This window comes from Furipterus horrens, unplaced genomic scaffold (assembly GCF_987537825.1).
Source record: "Furipterus horrens unplaced genomic scaffold, mFurHor1.1.pri manual_scaffold_1, whole genome shotgun sequence".
Lineage (NCBI taxonomy): Eukaryota > Metazoa > Chordata > Mammalia > Chiroptera > Furipteridae > Furipterus > Furipterus horrens.
This window is the reverse complement of record NW_028327171.1, coordinates 89,356,074-89,374,251: the sequence shown is the minus strand read 5'-3', so window position 1 is coordinate 89,374,251 and position 18,178 is coordinate 89,356,074. Positions and strand designations below refer to the sequence as shown.

The following is an 18,178-nucleotide window of genomic DNA, read 5'->3' as shown; positions in this document are numbered from 1 at the left end:
ACCCTTGTAAATTACCAATCTAATATATGTCCATATAGTTTTGCTTTTTCCAGGTCATATAAATAGAATCATACAGTATGTAGCCTTGTGAGTCTAGGTTCTTTCTAGTTAGCATTTGAGAATTATCCATGTTGTCAGGTGTATCAATACTTTGCTCCTTTTATTTACAATACATATCCCATTGAAAACACCCCTCCACTGAGGAATATTTGGGGTGTTTCCATTTTTGGCTGTTGCAAATAATGACACTTTAAATATTGCAAAGTCTTTAATGTTTGACATGTATTGAAAAATTAGATTCACAAGAAAGATATATTTCCTCAACATTCGTCATTTTGATTACTAACACAGACTCCTAAAATTGTTAGAATACTGGCCCTGAGTAAGTTAATTTAAAAATGTAACTTGAAATTTGTTTATCCAGTTTAAAAACAAGTCAGTGAAATGCTTACAAATAAAACATAGTAAACCTAATAATATACCACACTGACTTTCCTTAATGTCATGAAAGAACCCTCAAAATTAGTATGTGTATTATAGCCCTTACTCTGATATATTGGGGAAATGACTTATATGTTACGCGCATGCAGTCGTCACTTCAAATACAACTGCATTTGGTGTAACCACTTCTGGGCTGTGATTTCTCCGAGTTAGATATTTCCTCTGTTAGGATTGGGTTGGTTACAAGATTCAGTTTTCATAAAAGTTTTTTCTTAAAACTTTTCTTCAGATATTCTTAAGTAACGATTTTTACATGCTCGACTAAATTGAGGTATTAAGAATTGCTCAAATGAAGGCAAGAAAAGAACTTAGTAGAGTGATGTTTGAAATACATTACATAGGTAAAGCCAATGGGATATGTAGAAGGCCCCCCTCTGATTATACAGGGTGGGGCAAAAGTAGGTCTGTGATTGTTCATACGAAAGTAATACATTGATATTAATACAAGAATAAACTCCCATATTCACAACTGTATACCTACTTTTGTCCCATCCTGTCTGCCTCACACCAGGAATATGGAATGCTGTAGAGGAATGCACCTATGAGCCTTCAGTTCCAAAAATGTAAAAATCACTAATTAAGAACAGTGTTAGATCATATACTCTTGGTTCAAATGTGCACATGCAGAAAATGAATTATTATTCACTGAAGGGTCCAGAAACAGTGAATTTTACAAGAGGAGCAGGTTGTGGTGAGGGTGGCTGTACATCTTTGAGAGTATGTATCCTTGTGCATTACCGGTGTATTAACTCCGGGGTGACAGCCACAGTGTAGAACCCTCTGTGAATGTATGATGATAATATAAATAAAATGAAGTAATGGATATAAATGGTAGCGTAGTTTACCTGGCAGCTCTAACTCGGAACCAGCCAAATATAATTTGCTTTGTTTTTATTCTTACGGTATCCTAAAAATTTCCCATAGGCTAAAGCAGCAACTGAAAATTTTCCTGTGTCACAAAGTTAGATATTTTCTATGCTGCCAAAAGTAAATATACATGATTGCTAATAAAAATTCCTAAACTAATAATTTTATCACTTATTTAGATGCCATTTAAATTGAACCCGCTTCTTGAATGATTCTGAAGGGGAAAAAAATCCCACATATAATTACACATACTGTAATTGCAAGAATGAGATTTCTGTTTGGTATTTTGCCTACAACTTCTTTATCTTAATACTACCCTCCTTTTTCATTATATATATTTTTAAGACATTTTTAGAGCAGTTTTTGATTCAGAGCAAAATTGAGGCGAAGGTACAGAGATTTCCTGTGTACATACTCCTTACCCTGACACTTGCCTTCCCTACTCTGTGTTTCATTTCCTTCAGAAAGGCTCCCTCTGTTGATCTGCAGCAAGGAGAAAGAGTAGGGGGAAATTACTCAGGTGAAATTCTTTATCATTGAAGAAAAATGATAGCGTCAGCCACAAGATACTATTTCAAAAATTGTCTGTTCTTGTCTCATACACTGTGCGTCTTTAAAAATTTAAATCTTTGGAAGTAACCTACGACAGGCAAATAGTAAAACATTCCTAGCGCTGATATGCTGGTTGACTATTTGGTCAGGAGGTCCTTTACTTTTATAGAGTATATATTTGAATTGCCCAGGAAAAAGATTTTATTATAAATGAAAATATATTAGGGCTTAAAAAGGATGTATATTTTTCTCGTTTCATTTGCTAATAGACCCATTCTGGTCCTTGAGTTAGCCAAGTTGATATACCCGTATTCATGTTTATAAGAGTTTATGGAAAGGCAATGTTTGAAATCCCTGAAGTCATCGTTTTGCCGTCCACATTCTCTTCGGCCTTAGTGTGGAATGTACATCTTCCAGGGTACATGCATCACGGAAGGGGTAATCCTTCGTTTATTGCTGAGGTTATTAACTGGTGCTCTGGGCACTGACAGTGGACTCTTGTCATTTTTCATTACTGTTCTCTCATCCCACCATGAACTGTCATTTGAATTCCAAGGTCACTCAAGCAAACAAGAATTCAAAATTGGTATTGAAAAAGTCCCAAAGATAGGTAAAAATACACTTCTGAAAAATCTTAGTTTTTCTTTCATCTCTGAACTTCCTAGATATTCAATTATATTATTGAAACTTGAAAACCTCCAGGTTTTTCAAAATGTCTTCTTGTAATGGGCACAAAGAAAGCCTTTAAAATTGTTTTTATTCTAACTAGTGATATATATCAAAATGAAAGTTATTTCAGGATTGCTTGATGGCTATGATACCAAAGGCCTCTTGCTCCCTCTACAGAAGGTGCCTCAAAATTGCAGTCACAATTTTTTTTGATGTCTCACAGTTGTTCCAATTATTTCCCCATTTGCCCCCTCTCTGCCCAGCCAGCCCCCACTTCCATAGTCAATCCCCACCCCATTGTCCATGTCCATGGGTCTTTCATATATGTTCCTTGACCAGTCCCTTCACCTTCTTTCAAAAGCACCCCCTCTCCTCCCCTCCTACTGCTGTCAATCTGTTCTGGAAGTGAAATAAGCCAGTCAGTGAAAGACAAATACTGTATGATCTCACCTATAAGAGGAATCTAATGAACAAAATAAACCAATGAGCAAAACGGAACCAGAGGCATAGAATCACAGTTTTTTAAAAAACAATTTAATGAAATAGATTTGTTATGAGGTTCACAATTATTACTAAAAAGCTTGGATCCATGTGTATCTCTCATGTCTTGTACTGGTTGGTTGTCCTAAAGTTGATCAGGATAGCTTTGTGTGTTTCTAACTTGGTATTTTTCTCTTGCATCTGCAAGGGTTAAACTCCTAACAACAGCTGTAAGAAAGAGTAGGTTTTTGTTTGCTTGGCTTTGTTTTATTCATTTGGTCTCCTGGATGAGTAAAATGCTTGAACAGTTATTTTGATATTAAGTGATTGTTTTACTCGAAGCCTCTTCTTTCTATATACTGTTTTCTGCGTTACTTTCAGAGAAAAAGATTTTTCAGGAAATCATTTGATGAAATTAGTTGACTAGTATGTCTAATGGGACATTTTGTTTGCCTCTCTCTTCCAAAACAGTTTGTACTCTGGTAAAACTTTGTAGGTTACCAGGAAATTTAAGCCAGAAAAACAATGTACTGTACCTCACCAACTTCGTTCTCTTATTATCTACTTCTAATTGTTTCATTTTTGGTTCTTAGTTGTTTTGGTGAAAAAAATTAACAATTTGAATTGTGACTTCTCAGAAGGAAGAATTGTTTTATTTAATTAATGTAGATCTTTTTAACTATAGGTAAGATTCACAAGATACCAAAATTTGACCTTTCTATAAGAACTTCATTAATATAATATATAATATATATGTAATATATATGTGATATATATATAATACATATATATATATTTATATATCACGTATATAGTCTTAATTTACCCATTTCAGTTAAATTGGAATAAAATGTTAATATTTTAGTAGCTTTCATTTGAATAACTTTATGCATTTTCTTTTACAACTCCAAGACCATTTTATTTAACAAGTTAGTTTTTCTTAGTGTGCCATTTAAAATTATAACAATTCTAGCCCTGGCTGCTGTGGCTCAGTGGATTGAGCATCGGCCTGCAAGCCAAGTGTTGCTGGTTCGATTCCCAGTCAGGGCACATGACTAGGTTGCACGTCAGGTCCCTAGTTGGGGGCACGAATGAGAGGCAACCACACAGTGATGTTTCTCTCCCTCTCCTTCTCCTTTCCCCTCTCTCTAAAAATAAATAAAAATAAACAAACAAATAAATAAATTATTTTAAAAAATAATAATAAAATTATAACAATTCTTCTATCAGTAAAGCCTTCACAAAAGATTGAAAATCCTTTCATTTGTATTTAGCATAAGAACAGCCCTTCTGATGTTAACCTGACCCTGTAATTGAAAAATGAATACACGTGACAAAGTAGTTTCTTTAATTTGAATATATCACATCAGACTTAACCTGTTCTAAATTATTATGCTTATACTAGCCTGGATTTTTTTTTCCCCCCTCTGGTAGGTGTACTGGTCCATTAGCCAATTCTCTTTCAGAGAAAACAAGAGACCCAGTAGAGGAAGATGATGATGAATATAAGATTCCTTCATCCCATCCTGTTCCCCTGAATTCACAGCCATCTCATTGTCATAATGCAAAACCTCCTCTTAGGTAAGAATGGGGGCAGCTTTTTGCTCATCTCACATCTGCATAATCATTATCATTTGTGGTGTTTGTTTTTAAGGAATTACGTTTTATCTAGTTATATAAAATCCTTGGTTTCTTGCTCAAAGCCTCTTCTTTCTATATACTGTTTTCTGTGTTACTTTCAGAGAAAAAGATTTTTCAGGAAATCATTTGACGAAATTAGTTGACTAGTATGTCTAATGGGACATTTTGTTTGCCTCTCTCTTCCAAAACAGTTTGTACTCTGGTAAAACTTTGTAGGTTACCTATAGTGGTGATTAATTCATGAATTTTCAATTAGGTATTTTCAACCCATTTTATTACTTCTAAGTACATAGCTCATGAAGAAAAATTAGTGTTTAGAAACTAAGGTATTATTGCCAATCTTCCTCAGAATTTTTCTTCATGAAGTAGATTAGTATAATTTATATTCATTTTTCATCTTAAGGTGCTACCTTTTCTATTCAGATCTTGAAAATTTAAAAACCCTAAATTTGTTTTTCTTAACTTTTTCTTATCAGGTACTATAACTTTTACTTTTGCTTAGATCAAATAAGAATGTGAAGAATAGTGGGGATTTTTTTCACTTGCTCATTCTAACTAATGGAGACAGCCTTGATCTTAGAAGTTGTAGCTCCATTGAGTTAAATCAGTTATTAAAAATGAATGGTGTGTATTGAAATATTATTTTGTCTTTAGATAGAAGGCTGACTCTGCCTTTATACAATTGAATTAGTAACCCTAATATAATAAAGTTATTATTTTTATCTTTTTAAAAGACTGATATATATGAGGTACCCAATAAGTGAAATCTCACTTTCAAAACTTCTTTTCTAAGTTCTAGTTTTCTTTGTATAATAACATCACTGGAGCTATCCTGGGAAAGTAGAAAAGGGTTCAGCTACTGCTGGTGGGCCAGCTTTCTGCCTTCTAGTAGCTAGTAGCTCTTGATTGAGAAGTAGGGGAGCCACTGAACGCTTCTATCATCTGTGTCATTTTAGTGTACCGTTTCCTTTTAAGGGCAAGTCAGTCAGCGGGAGGCATTTTACATGTGGAGTGTTCCTATTGCAGATGAAAAGTCTAAAAATGTTTTAATGCCTTTCTTTGAGTATCATACTGAAATAGAAAAAACAATACTTGAAAAAGAGAACCAAGTCTTCATTTTAACCAGAGATCTGTCTTAATGAGTGATCCTGGTTAGAGTTATCAACACTCTGCTGAATTATTAACCAGGATTATTAACATTCTGAAGTCCAGGGCTTCATATTTCCAAGCAAGAACCAAAGTACTTCTTGCTAATTGGTGTTTAAGACACTTGTTACTAAAATAGTATCATTGAGGAGACAAAAAAAATAACTGAGAGGCAACTTGTTGTGTCAGAACCAAATGTCTGCTGCTCTTATTAGAGAAAAAAGTTATTCCTTTACATCAAATATAAATTGTTACAATTTTCAGTTCCTTTAACTCTTACCAATGTGTAGTAATTTTTAAAAGCTGAAATAAGATGAACTTTTTCTGTCTACTAGTATCTCATTATTTTTCATTGCTGGAGAAGTGAGGAATATAATTTTAATACTTTAAATTTTAATTGTCACATCATATTGGATGAGCTATTTAGTGGCAGGCACCCCAAAACCAGAAAATAAATTTGAATTATGATCACCATTACCATCTTTGTACTGTTATAGAGAAGTAATAAATGTTGATAATCCCTAAATGTAATTGGAGTGCATTTAAATATCTAATTTGTTTCTGAAAGCTGATGAATGAAGTATCTTTTTATGTCCTTTACAAAGCACACTTGAAGCTAAACAGTTCTTTCCCCTCTCTTCTTCCCCTGCCCTTTGGAACAGCATAAGTAAATTGTCAATATGTAGAAAAAGATAAATAGTAGATGAATAATGCAATTCAGTTTTAGTGAAAATCCATCACTATTATGAAAGTTTAGTACATGATAACTATTTTTAAATGAACCGTCTGTGGCCCCCTGAAGAGAGGTGGCCACCAGAGAGAATGGAAATGAATTTCAAAAGAAGCACTCTTGCAATAACTACTCAAATACCCACTATCCTCCTCTGTTATGCATATATACTTCTACTTTGCCTCAGGAATTCAGAGTAAATTAGAAGTAAAATATTAATTCTGCTTTGTATATAGCTCTTCGTGAGTATGCTGAGGTCATCTTGGTACTGTTGTCAGAAGTGCCAGCATTTTGTTCATGACAGCGGTGAAATTATACTATAGACTCTAGGTCTTTAAATATGCCTAATCAGAATTTTAATGGAATTACTGATCATTTAATAATTCTCCATCTTTGGGTTCTAGTTTATTATAAGGAAAGGTTGAATTACAGAAATAAAAAGTGTTAAATACCATCAAAAATATAATGAAATCATTGGGATTGCAAACATTTTTTGCTTTATTATATTTTTTTCATAAAAACTTGACAAAGTATTAGTGAACTCTTTCAAAACATTATGTTAATTTTAAATATGTCTTTAGAATAGCAATAATTTTTGTGACCATTATAATTCTTGGTTTCACTTAAAAAAGAGGTTATTTGTCTTCAATGGGATATTTACTTCTACTTTGTAAAAATATTTGAGTAAGAGTAGCTAGATAATATTACTTGTACTTTTCCCAGAAAACCAAATTAATTATATCTGTTTTCAAACTTTATTATATGAGCTGGTTGCTAGTTCCCATCATTCTCCCAAATGAGTTTTAAATGTAAAATGATTATCCTTATGATTTTTATCCTCTGATCTCTGCTTTAGGTCTTATGATAATGGTCATTGTATATTGAACGGGACACATGGAACATCTTCAGAAACGAAGAAATCAAACATCCCTGAGTTAGGCATATATTTAAAGGGTATGTATTATACTATTTTCTTTGTATTCTGTATATTAATGGTCAGAATTTAAAGGCAAAATTCCATGCCATTTTTAAACTGAAACTACATTAAGATTTTGTGTTATCCTCTAGGAGATGTTTTTGATTCAGCCTCTGATCCAGTGCCATTACCACCTGCCAGGCCTCCTCCAACTTGGGACAATCCAAAGCATGGTTCTTCACTCAACAGGACGCCCTCTGATTATGATCTTCTCATCCCTCCATTAGGTTGAAACCTTTAAAAAAAGTTCAAACAAGCCACCCTTCCTCTTTTTTCATTTAATATTGAATTATCAGAAATCAGAGTTCAATGTAATACAGACTCAATAGGTTATGAATTTGTCTAAATTAGAAATGATTCTTCAGGTAATGGTGGCTCTCAAGTTCATGTGACCATTATGCCATTTAAATCATCAATTCTCAACCTGTGTGCCACGGGACAATGGTGTGCCGCAAGAATTTTTAAAACATGCGATAGCTAATTACTTAGTCAGGGTCACTGACCTCTTTTTCCATAGACTGTCAAACAAAAAAAAGACAACAGCCAACACCATAGCTGTCCTGTGTGAATGAATCTAAGATATACCTTTTTGTTTTTTGTCAGATCTGCAAAAAATATATTTTTGATATGCCACAGGATTTTAGTAATACATTTATGCTATGAAACAGAGAAGGTTGAAAATTGCTGATTTAGATAATTGAAGCAACAGTGTAAATAGCTGGCCATCAGTCAGGATGTTACCAAGTTATATCTTCATGTAATAAATATAGTCTACAAATAAACCTATGAGAGAGCATTGTTCAGGCACTTGTGTTCTAGGAGAGTTGAAATGTTCATCTGAGATTTTCTTTACAATTCCTAATGAATATGTACTGTTTCTTCCAGCGTTAAATGACTCAGTTTCACTTAGCTAGTTACATTATGGGAAATTATATATTTTATTATAGAGAGCTAAGAATAAATTCTGTTTTATAATCATTGAAAAGAATTGCCAAAAACACATCCAAAGAATCTAAATTTCTTTGTTTTAGATGTTAAGATGAAGTATATTATTGTGTGTTCGGTGTGTGTACATGTATGAAGGCACACACAGGTGTGTATGTATGTTTATTTCATTAATTCTAGGTGGGAAGCTTCTTACCCTATTTTTAGAGGAAGACAATTAGAATCTTCACACACACTTCACCAAATCAAGGCTTCACAGTAGCAAGTCACCATAATATAAAAAAATAATGTATGATGAAGGTCCACTTATAAGCTTAGCTGATATATTAATTAACAGAAATGTGAAAGGAACCTTTTGATGTTTTTCCTTTAACACCATCAACCAACATTTCCACTTAGTATTATTGAATTTTCTTTTGTTCTCCTGTTTTTTGTTTGTCTTACACTTGAAACTTCTTCTGTTCTTTCTGTAGTTCAGTGCTTCATTCTCACCTGCCTAAATTATGAGAGCCTCCTAACTTCCTTCTTTACCTACTGTTTTTCTCCCTTCTTCCTATACACTGAATTTTAACCTGTTACCCAAGTCTTCAGTACCTAGAATTTTCTGTGGTGATGTAAGGGATTTATAGATTCGCATGAATGGTGGTAAAACTGAAAGGATAATAATATGTGTTATCCGTTTGGGATGACATCTGATCATCTTCTGGACTGGACAGTAAGCTCCCACATGGCAAGCGTAATGTTCTTATTCATTCTTGTATTTCATATCACAGAATGTTTAATCACTGATTATGCAATATAATAAAACAAGTTTTCAAAGAAAAAAATAAACTACATAGCCACATGTGGGTGGTGATGCCATACTGGACAATGCAGAAAAATGTTCCCACCTGTCTTTTTAACTCCACCTCCCTCATGTATGTCTCATGCTTTATTCATACTATTTACTCTGTCTAGAAGACACCATCCTCATGTTTGATGAATAAATACTTTCGAGCCACTGATATCCCAGACCTTCCTGGTCTTGGTAACACCTTGCTGAATGCTACTTTCTTAATTTGTTTTCCCTCTTAAAATGAATATCTCTCTCTATGGGACTTATGCGACTTACATACTGAATCATTTGTGAACTTCTCTGAGATTCTCCATGTGGAATCTAAGCTCTTTGGGTCAGGATGATATTGATCTTCACATTATGTATGTGCCTAGCATGGTGCCTGACATTTAGGGGCTGAAAAAGGATTTGAAAGAATAAGATAAGTTAGCAGATAGCTGAAGGTTAGAATGAAAACAGAAATACTTTTTTTATACCTTCATATATTTTAAGGTAGAAAAATATTTATGTCATTAGAGAAATTATTTTCAGTATTTTTTACAAGGCAAACTGGATGAATGGTAAACTATTTTCTTTTAAGTATACCTTTATGTTTGTCAGTAAGTTAATATACATGTGAATTTTTATTACTGGAACATGTAGGTGTTTATTATACCCTGTTTCATTCACAAAGATTGCATATAAAGATGCAGACACTGCAACTCTTTATTTTTTTAAAGAATCAATCTAAGGGAACACATGAGTAGAATAGTATATGTGGCAGGGGAGGAACAGACAAAAGCATGCCACAATGTTCTATACTTACTAAAGCTGGGAAATAGGCAGGTGAAGTAACGAGCTTTGGGAACACAAAAGGTAGCTCTGTATTTAACTGTTCCTCTTTAGAGATATCTTGTAATTAGAAAAGTATCATGTTCTTCTACTGTAGGTGCATTTTCTGTATATTTTGACAATGAAATATATGGAATATTAGCTTCCATAATTAAAATCCAGTGGACTAAACTTTAAAAGATCTATTCTGTGGCATTGAATTTTTTGTGCATAGTGTGATTTTCTAATTAGAGGCTGTTACACCAAGAATTCTGTTTTGAATGTGTGACATAATTTTTAGTTCAAAATCCTAGTGTCTTGATATTATAAAGTTTACACATGAATAATAAGATGTTTTATAACCTGCAATACTTTTTCATAGAAAGACCTGAGGGACAGAAAAAGTTTGCACACACATGTGTGTTTGCTGCTCTCCAAACATAGTTTCCATTATCAAAGTTGTTGAACAGCTGGATAGATTCTGCAGCTCAAGTTCTTTATAAGCAGCAAGAGAAAAGCACTCATTTCTTCGGGCTGATGCTGTGTTGTGACTAATGAAGTTCTGCTGTTGATACTGACCTTTCTTTAAATGCAGGTGAAGATGCTTTTGATGGCCTGCCCCCGTCCCTCCCACCTCCCCCACCTCCTGCAAGGCATAGCCTCATTGAACATTCGAAACCTCCTGGCTCTGGTAGCCGACCGTCCTCAGGACAGGACCTTTTCCTTCTTCCTTCAGGTAGGAGAGAAAAGCCAAGGAAAACTTTTCATTTAAGGCAAAAACATTTCTCAGATCATACTGTCAGATATGATGTAATTCATTGGTTTCTGTCTCCCTAGCAGAAAAAAAACTGAGTGAGGAAAATAGCAATTGGGCAGTTTTGCTTCTCAGTTGCTTGGTTTAAATGCAAAAGGATTACAAAAATGGAGAAAGCAATGAGGAATAATAGAATTTAGAAATGTCGCTTGTAGAGAGCACTCAGTCCAAATAACACCCTATGTTACAAAGGTGTTCCTGAGAACCGGAAGGGCCCTGTGATTGTGCTAATCGTGATGGGGACAAAATTTAGGCTCTGTCTACAATTCTAAGTGCAGTAATTCTTTTTTCTAGTAAGTGTTAAAAACTTTACTACATATATCTCAGGGGCATAATTTTGTTCATAAAGATAACATTTTGGTATATTACATTATTATAGCATAGATAAGTTTTTCTGGAATACCTTTACTGTTTTGTTACTTCTTTTATTTTTAATGTCTCAATGTATCTACTCAAATTATTGTCTTTAAGGAAATATTAATACATGCCTTTTTTTAAAACTCAAGTGCAGAGTAGAAATAAAGAGACTTGATGAACCATCCACTCCTTGAGTCAGAATATCAGGAAAAAAATACTCATTTGCATATTAACTGTTGCTATTGTGATCTGTGTCTGAACATGTGCCTCCTCGATTTGGATTGGTTAACAATAGATTTAGAAAAAAAGGGGGCGGGGGGTTAATGCTCAATTTAAAGAGACTGTACAAGCATTTTACAGCTATTGTTTTTACTATTGTTTAATGTGTAAAATTTTAGTCCAGTGTAATGATAAATCTTTTCTGGCTACTCTCAGTAAGGCTTGGTTCAGGAAATCATCTCCAATTAAAGACAAAGGTTGGATTTTCTCTTGGTGTTGTGTGAAATACCTAATCACACCTGCCTCTCGCTATTAAAGCACTCAGTGTGCTGCACACTGGGTCAGGTCCACCTTCCCAGCCTGCGGCCCAGTGACTGCTCTACAGTAATGATCCACAAACTGCAGTCCTGTGTTTCTGCAAAGGAGCCTTAGGGCTCCTGTAGGATTGAAGGCAGGAAGTGAAGCAGGGACACAGCTCTGTGGCTCCTTATATCTATTTTCTATTTTAACCCTTTTTGCAAGATTTCTCTTGGCAAAATAGTAATGCCCTGCTGTACATGAGTCATCTACTTGGACAGGCCAGTCATATCCTAACAAAACCAGAAGAGTTCTCAAAAACAGTTTAACACATCTAGTCTCCAAGCCCAGGACTACTGCTAGCCTGTATGTACTTTTCTCTGAATTATAAAAAGGCACTTCTTTTATGCTGGTGGATTGAAATAGGCACCCCTCCCTCTAATTTGAGCCAAGGCCAGTGCTCTGGGAACAAAGCCCAGGCTGTATTTATGTCTGTGCATTCCCATAACTGCATGTCTTTGTGCAGTGCGCAAAATACAGTGTCTGTGGTGCTATTATTGAAGCTTTCTTTCACTATTTGTCAAAACTGGAATCCCTTTTGAAGCCCGTATCCAATTTTAAAGTCACAATTCAAATTTAAAAGCTAGCAAAATTGACTTGATTAGAGATAAATGAAAGTTTTCCTCTTGGATCCAGAAATGCAATTGCCTAAGTAAAATAAAATACAGAGAAATATGGATCATTTGTAAAAGTACTGAAAAGTATTTAAGGATACTTATTGACTGTGACCTTTATAAAGCACTATCATGATGTGGCTACCAAGGGAGCTTATGCTGTGTGAAGGGGGTACTCACAGAGTTCAAATCAGAGGAGTGAGGTGAGGTCCTCCAAGTGCTCAGGGGCGTGGAGACCCCTTGTTCAGGTGTTGAAAGTTTGAGTGGCTAGAGCTAAAATCCTGGTCCTCAAACCAACAGCATCAGCGTCACCTGCAGATGTCTTTAACATGCAAAATCAGGCCTGTCCAAGTGGCTCAGTTGTTTGGAGTCTTCTGTACAAGAGGTTGCAGGTTCCATCCCCATCAGGGCACATAATGGGAGGCAACTGATTGTTTCTCTCTCATATTGACATTTTTCTCTCTCTCTCTCCCCCTTACTCTCTCTCTAAAAAATCAATAAACATATCCTCAGGTGAGGATTTAAAAAATAATAATTTAAAATGCACATTCATAGGATACACCCAGGATTTACTAAACCAGGAACTCTGGTAGTAAGACCCAGTAATCTTTGTTTATCTTCCTGATGATTCTGACACTTGCGCAGTTTTAAGAAATCACTGGGTGGGGGTATTCCTAGAAGTGGGCAGCCTGGATAGTAAAGGGAACTCAAACCAAACCATAGGTTAGGGGAACCAAGGATGTTTAACCAAGAAAAGAGATGACCTTGAGTATTTATTAGTGCTATCTTAAATTACAGTATTTGTGAAAGAAGGATTAGATTCCTTCCAGGTCTTTGGCCCATTTTTAAACCTTTTTTTTTGTTGTTGTTAAGTTATATGAGTTCCTTATATATTTTGGCTCTTAACCAATGCATTGTTGGTGAATATGTATTGCCATTCATTAAGTTGTCTTTTCATTTTGTTGATGGTTTCCTTCCCTGTACAGAAGCTTTTCAGTTTGATGTAGACCCATTTGTTTTTCTTTTCTTTCCCTTGCCTGAGGAGACATATCCAAAAAATATTGCTAAGAGCAATGTCAGACTTTATTGCTTATGTTTTCTTCTAAGAGTTTTGTGCTTTGGGGTCTATATTTAAGGCTTTAATCCATTTTGAGTTTATTCTTATGTACACATGGTGTAAGAAACTGGTCTAGTTTCATTTGTTTGCATATATCTGTCTAGTTTTCCCAGTACTATTTATTGAATAAACGGTCTTTACCCCATTGTATGTATTTTCCTCTTTTGTCGTAGATTATTTGACTATAAAGGCATGGGTTTATTCCTGGGCTCTTTATTCTCTGTTTCATTGATCTGTGCCTGTTTTCATGCCAGTACCGTGATGTTTTGATTATATAGCCTTGTGGTATATAAACTGATATCAGGTAGCATAATATCTTCAACTTTGTTCTCTTTCTCAGAATTGCTTTGACTATTCATGATCTCTTGTAATTTCATATAAATTTTAGGACTTTTTTTTCTAGTTCTGTGAAAAATGCCATTAGTATTTTCATAGAGATTGTATTGAGTCTATACATTGCTTTGGGTAGTGTGGACATTTGAATGATATTCATTCTATGAACATAGTATATGCTTTCATTTATTTGTGTTTTCTGCAACTGCATTCTTCAATGCCTTATACTTTTCTGAGAACAGGTCTTTTACTTCTTTAGCTAAATTTATTCTTAGGTATTTCATTCATTTTGATGTAATTATAAATAGGATTATTTTCTTAATTTCTCTTTCTGATAGTTTGTTATTGGTGTATGAAAGTACAACCAATTTCTGAATATTAATTTTGAATCTTACTATTTTACTCAATTTATTCTTATAATTTTTTAGTGGAATCTGTAGGGTTCTCTGTATAGAGTATCATGTCAACTGGAAATAATAACAGTTTTACTTCTTCAGATGCCACTTTTTTTTTTTTTTTTTTTTGGTCTGATGGCTGTGGCTAGGACATCTAATAAAAGTGTTGAAAGTGGGCATTCTTATCTTCTTCCTGGTCTTAGAAACCTTTCAGCTTTTCTCACTGAGTATGATGTTAGGTGTGTGTTCATTACATCTGGCCTTATTTATATGGAAGTATGTTTGCTTTATCCCCACTTTGCTGAGAGATTTTTGTCAAGAAAGGATGTTGGATTTTTTTTTAACATTTTTTTTAAATTAATTAATTTGTTTGCTTATTTATTTATTTATTTTTAGAGAAAGGAGAAAGAGAGGGAGAGAAACATCACTGTGTGGTTGCCTCTCACCTGCGCCCCCAACTGGGGATCTGACGTGCAACCTAGTCATGTGCCCTGACTGGGAATTGGACCAGTGACAGTTGGCTCGCAGGCTGACGCTCAATCCACCTTGCCACAGCAGCCAGGCTGGATTTTTCTCAAGTGCTTTTTCTCCATGTATCAATATGACCTTACAAATGTTATCCTTCATTTTATTTATGTGGTATATCATGTTAATCGACTTGTGAATATGAACCACCTTGAATCCCAGGAATAAATCCCACCTGATCACAGTGTATAAATTTTTTAGCATAATGCTGAATTTAGTTAGCTAATATTTTGTTGAAGTTTTTCATCTATGTTTATCTGGGATATTGGCCTATAATTTTCTTTTTTCTAAGTGTTTTTGTCTGGCTTTGGTATCAGGGTAATTCTGGCTTTGTAAATGAGTTTGGGAGTCTTTGTTTCTCTTCAGCACTTTGTAATATCTTGAGAAGGATAGGTATTAAAGTGGGTTTTTTTTTTTGGAAGTTTGGAAAATCCACCTGTAAAACCAACAAGTTGGTGTAGGTTTTTTGATTGTAGGGAGTTTTTAGGTTATTGATTTGATTTTGTTAGTAGAAATCAGTCCACATAGATTTTCTGTCTTCTTGATTCTGTATTGGAGTATTGTATGTTTCTAGGAACTTGTTAGCTTCTTCCACATTGTCCAATTTATTGGAATAGAATTATTCATAGTATTTTCTTATAATCCTTTGTATTTCTATGGTGTCTATTGTCACCTCCTCTTTTCCATTGTGATTTTATTTATTTGAGTATTCTCTCTTTTTTTCATAATGAGTTTGGTTAAAGGTTTATCATTTTTATTCATTTTTTAAAAGAACCTCTTTAGTTGCTTTTATAGTATTTTGATAATATCTGCTCTGATCTTTGTTATTTCCTTCCTTCTATTCACTTTGGGCTTTGTTTATCCTTCTTTAGGTGTAAGGTTAGATGGTTTATTTGAGATTTGTCATGTTTCTTGAGGTAGGCCTGTATTGCTATAAATTTGCCCCTTAGAACTGCTTTGGCTGTATCTTTTGATTTCTTTCTTAATCTAATGTTCAGTAACATGTTATTTATCTTCCATATGTTTGTGTGCTTTTCAGTTTTCTTCTTATAGTTGATTCCTAGCTTTGTACCATTGCAGTAGAAGATGCTTCATTGGACTTAAGCTTTTTTCAATTTATCGAGACTTGTTTTGTGGCCTAACATGAAGTCTATCCTGGACAGTGTTCTACATGCACTTGAAAAGAATGTGTCTTCTTATGCTTCGGGGTGGAGTGTCCTAAAAGCATTAAGTCCTCTGGTATGATGACTTATTTAAACTCACTGTTTCCTTGTAGGTTTTCTGTCTGGATAATCTATCCATTGATGTCAATGGGATGTTCAAGTCCCCTACTATTACCATATTACTGTTAATGTCTCCTTTTATGTTCCTTATATTTAGTTTATTAGTTGCAATTGCATTACATGCGTAGATGTTCGTGAGAGGTATACCTTCTTGTTGTCTTGCTTTTTATCATTATGGGATGCTTTTTTTTGTCTCTTATTGCAGCCCTAGTTTTAAAGTTTATTTTGTGCCCTGGCTGGTTGGCTCAGTGGAATGAGCACCAGCCTACAAACCAAAAGGTCACTGGTTCAGTTCTCAGTCTGGGCACATGCCTGGGTTGCAGGCCAGGTCTCCAGTTGGAGGTGTGCAAGAGGTATCTGATAGATGTATCTCTCACACATTGATGTTTCTCTCCCTCTCTTTCTTTCTCCCTTCTCGTTTCCCTAAAAAATAAATAAAAATTTAAAAATCTTAGTTATTTTGTCTGACTGAAGTATTGCTACCCCAACTTTTTTTTGTTTCCAATTGCATGAAATATCTCTTTCCACCCCTTTACTTTCAGTCTGTCTTTCAATCTGGAGTAAGGCCCTTGTAGGCCTGTATGTACAGGTCTTGTTATACTAATCATTCACCCAGCCTTTGTCTTTTGATTGGAGCATGTAGTCCAGTTACATTTAATTATTGATAGTTATATAGTTATTGCTATTTTATTGTTTTCTATTGTTTTTGTAGTTTTCTCTGTTCCTTTCTTATTCTCTGGCTTTTCTCTTATATTTTGATGACTTTCTGTAATGTTGTGTTTGGATTCCTTCTCTTTATTTCCTGTATCTTTTTTGTAGATTTTTGGTTTGGTTTTCCATGTGCTTCATACATACCAAGCTATGTTTATAGCAATCTATTTTAAGTTGATGGTTGCTTAAGTTTGAATGCATACTTAAATCACTATAATTTTAACTAATCTCCACATGCTTAAATTTTGTCATTTTTTACTTTCTTTGTGTGTTTATGTGTATCCCTTAATTTATTGTTGTAATTACATATGATCTTCCTACCTTTGCCGTCTAATGTTTGCACAAGCTTTATAGTTGGTTGATTCACAGCTTTTCCTAAGTGTTTTTCTTTGTTGTGAGAATTTTTTCTTTCCTGTATTTTTTATCTTTTTTTCCTACTTAAAGAAGTCCCTTAACATTTCTTGTAACTCTTTTAGCTTTTTTTTTTTTTTTTTTTTTTTTTGTCTTGGGAACTAGTTATTGCTCCCTCAATTCTGGATGAAAGCCTTGCTGGGTAGAGCAGTCTTGTTTGTAGGTGTTTGCTCTTCACCATTTTTAATATTTCATGACATTCTCTTCTGGCCTGCAAAGTTTCTGTTGGAAAATCAGCTAATTATCTAATGGGAGCCCCTTTTTATGTAACTAAATACTTTTAAAATTCTCTTGCTGCTTTTAAGATTCTGTGTTTTTAACCTTTGGCACTTGAATTATGATGTTTCTTGGTGTTGGCCTCTTTGGGTTCATGTTTGAGATGCTGTATTTCCTTGTTAGATTAGGTAAACTTGATCATTATTTCTTCAAACAGGTTTTAAATCCCTTGCTCTTTTTTTCGAGTACTCCTTTGATTCAAATGTTGTTACAATTAATGTTACAGAGGTCCCTTAAGCCATCCTCATTTTTTAAAATTCTGTTTTCTTTTTGCTGCTTTGACTGGGTTATTTTTCATTACCTTGTCTTCCAGATGGCAGGTTTTATCCTCTGCTTCATCCAATCTGTTGTTGATCCCATCTTATATATATTTCATTTTAGTTATTATATTCTTCACTTTTCTTACTCATTCTTTTTATGTTTTCTATCCCATTTTTACCCTTCCTACTTCATTGCTGAAGTTCTCACTGAGTTCTTCTATCCCTGACCTATGTTAATTGAGCATCCTTATAACCAGTGTTTTGAACTTTACATCTGGCATAGTGCTTGTCTCCATTTCATTTAGTTCTTTTCTATAGTTTTGTCCTATTCTTCTATTTAAGACTTCTTCCATT

General features: G+C 34.4%; 1 protein-coding gene across 3 annotated transcripts in view; it reads left to right on the top strand.

Annotated features, from left to right (window-relative positions):
* Nucleotides 1-18,178, top strand: part of CBLB (Cbl proto-oncogene B) — a 212,094-nt gene that overhangs the window by 173,776 nt on the left and 20,140 nt on the right. For 2 of the 3 annotated variants that reach the window (XM_090276305.1, XM_090276295.1), the window contains exons 14-17: nt 4,504-4,650; nt 7,443-7,540; nt 7,655-7,789; nt 10,748-10,888. In XM_090276305.1, coding sequence (XP_090132431.1) covers nt 4,504-4,650; nt 7,443-7,540; nt 7,655-7,789; nt 10,748-10,888 — 521 coding nt within the window. The remainder of the gene's footprint in view (nt 1-4,503; nt 4,651-7,442; nt 7,541-7,654; nt 7,790-10,747; nt 10,889-18,178) is intronic. The other variant, XM_090276312.1, reaches the window with a different exon arrangement.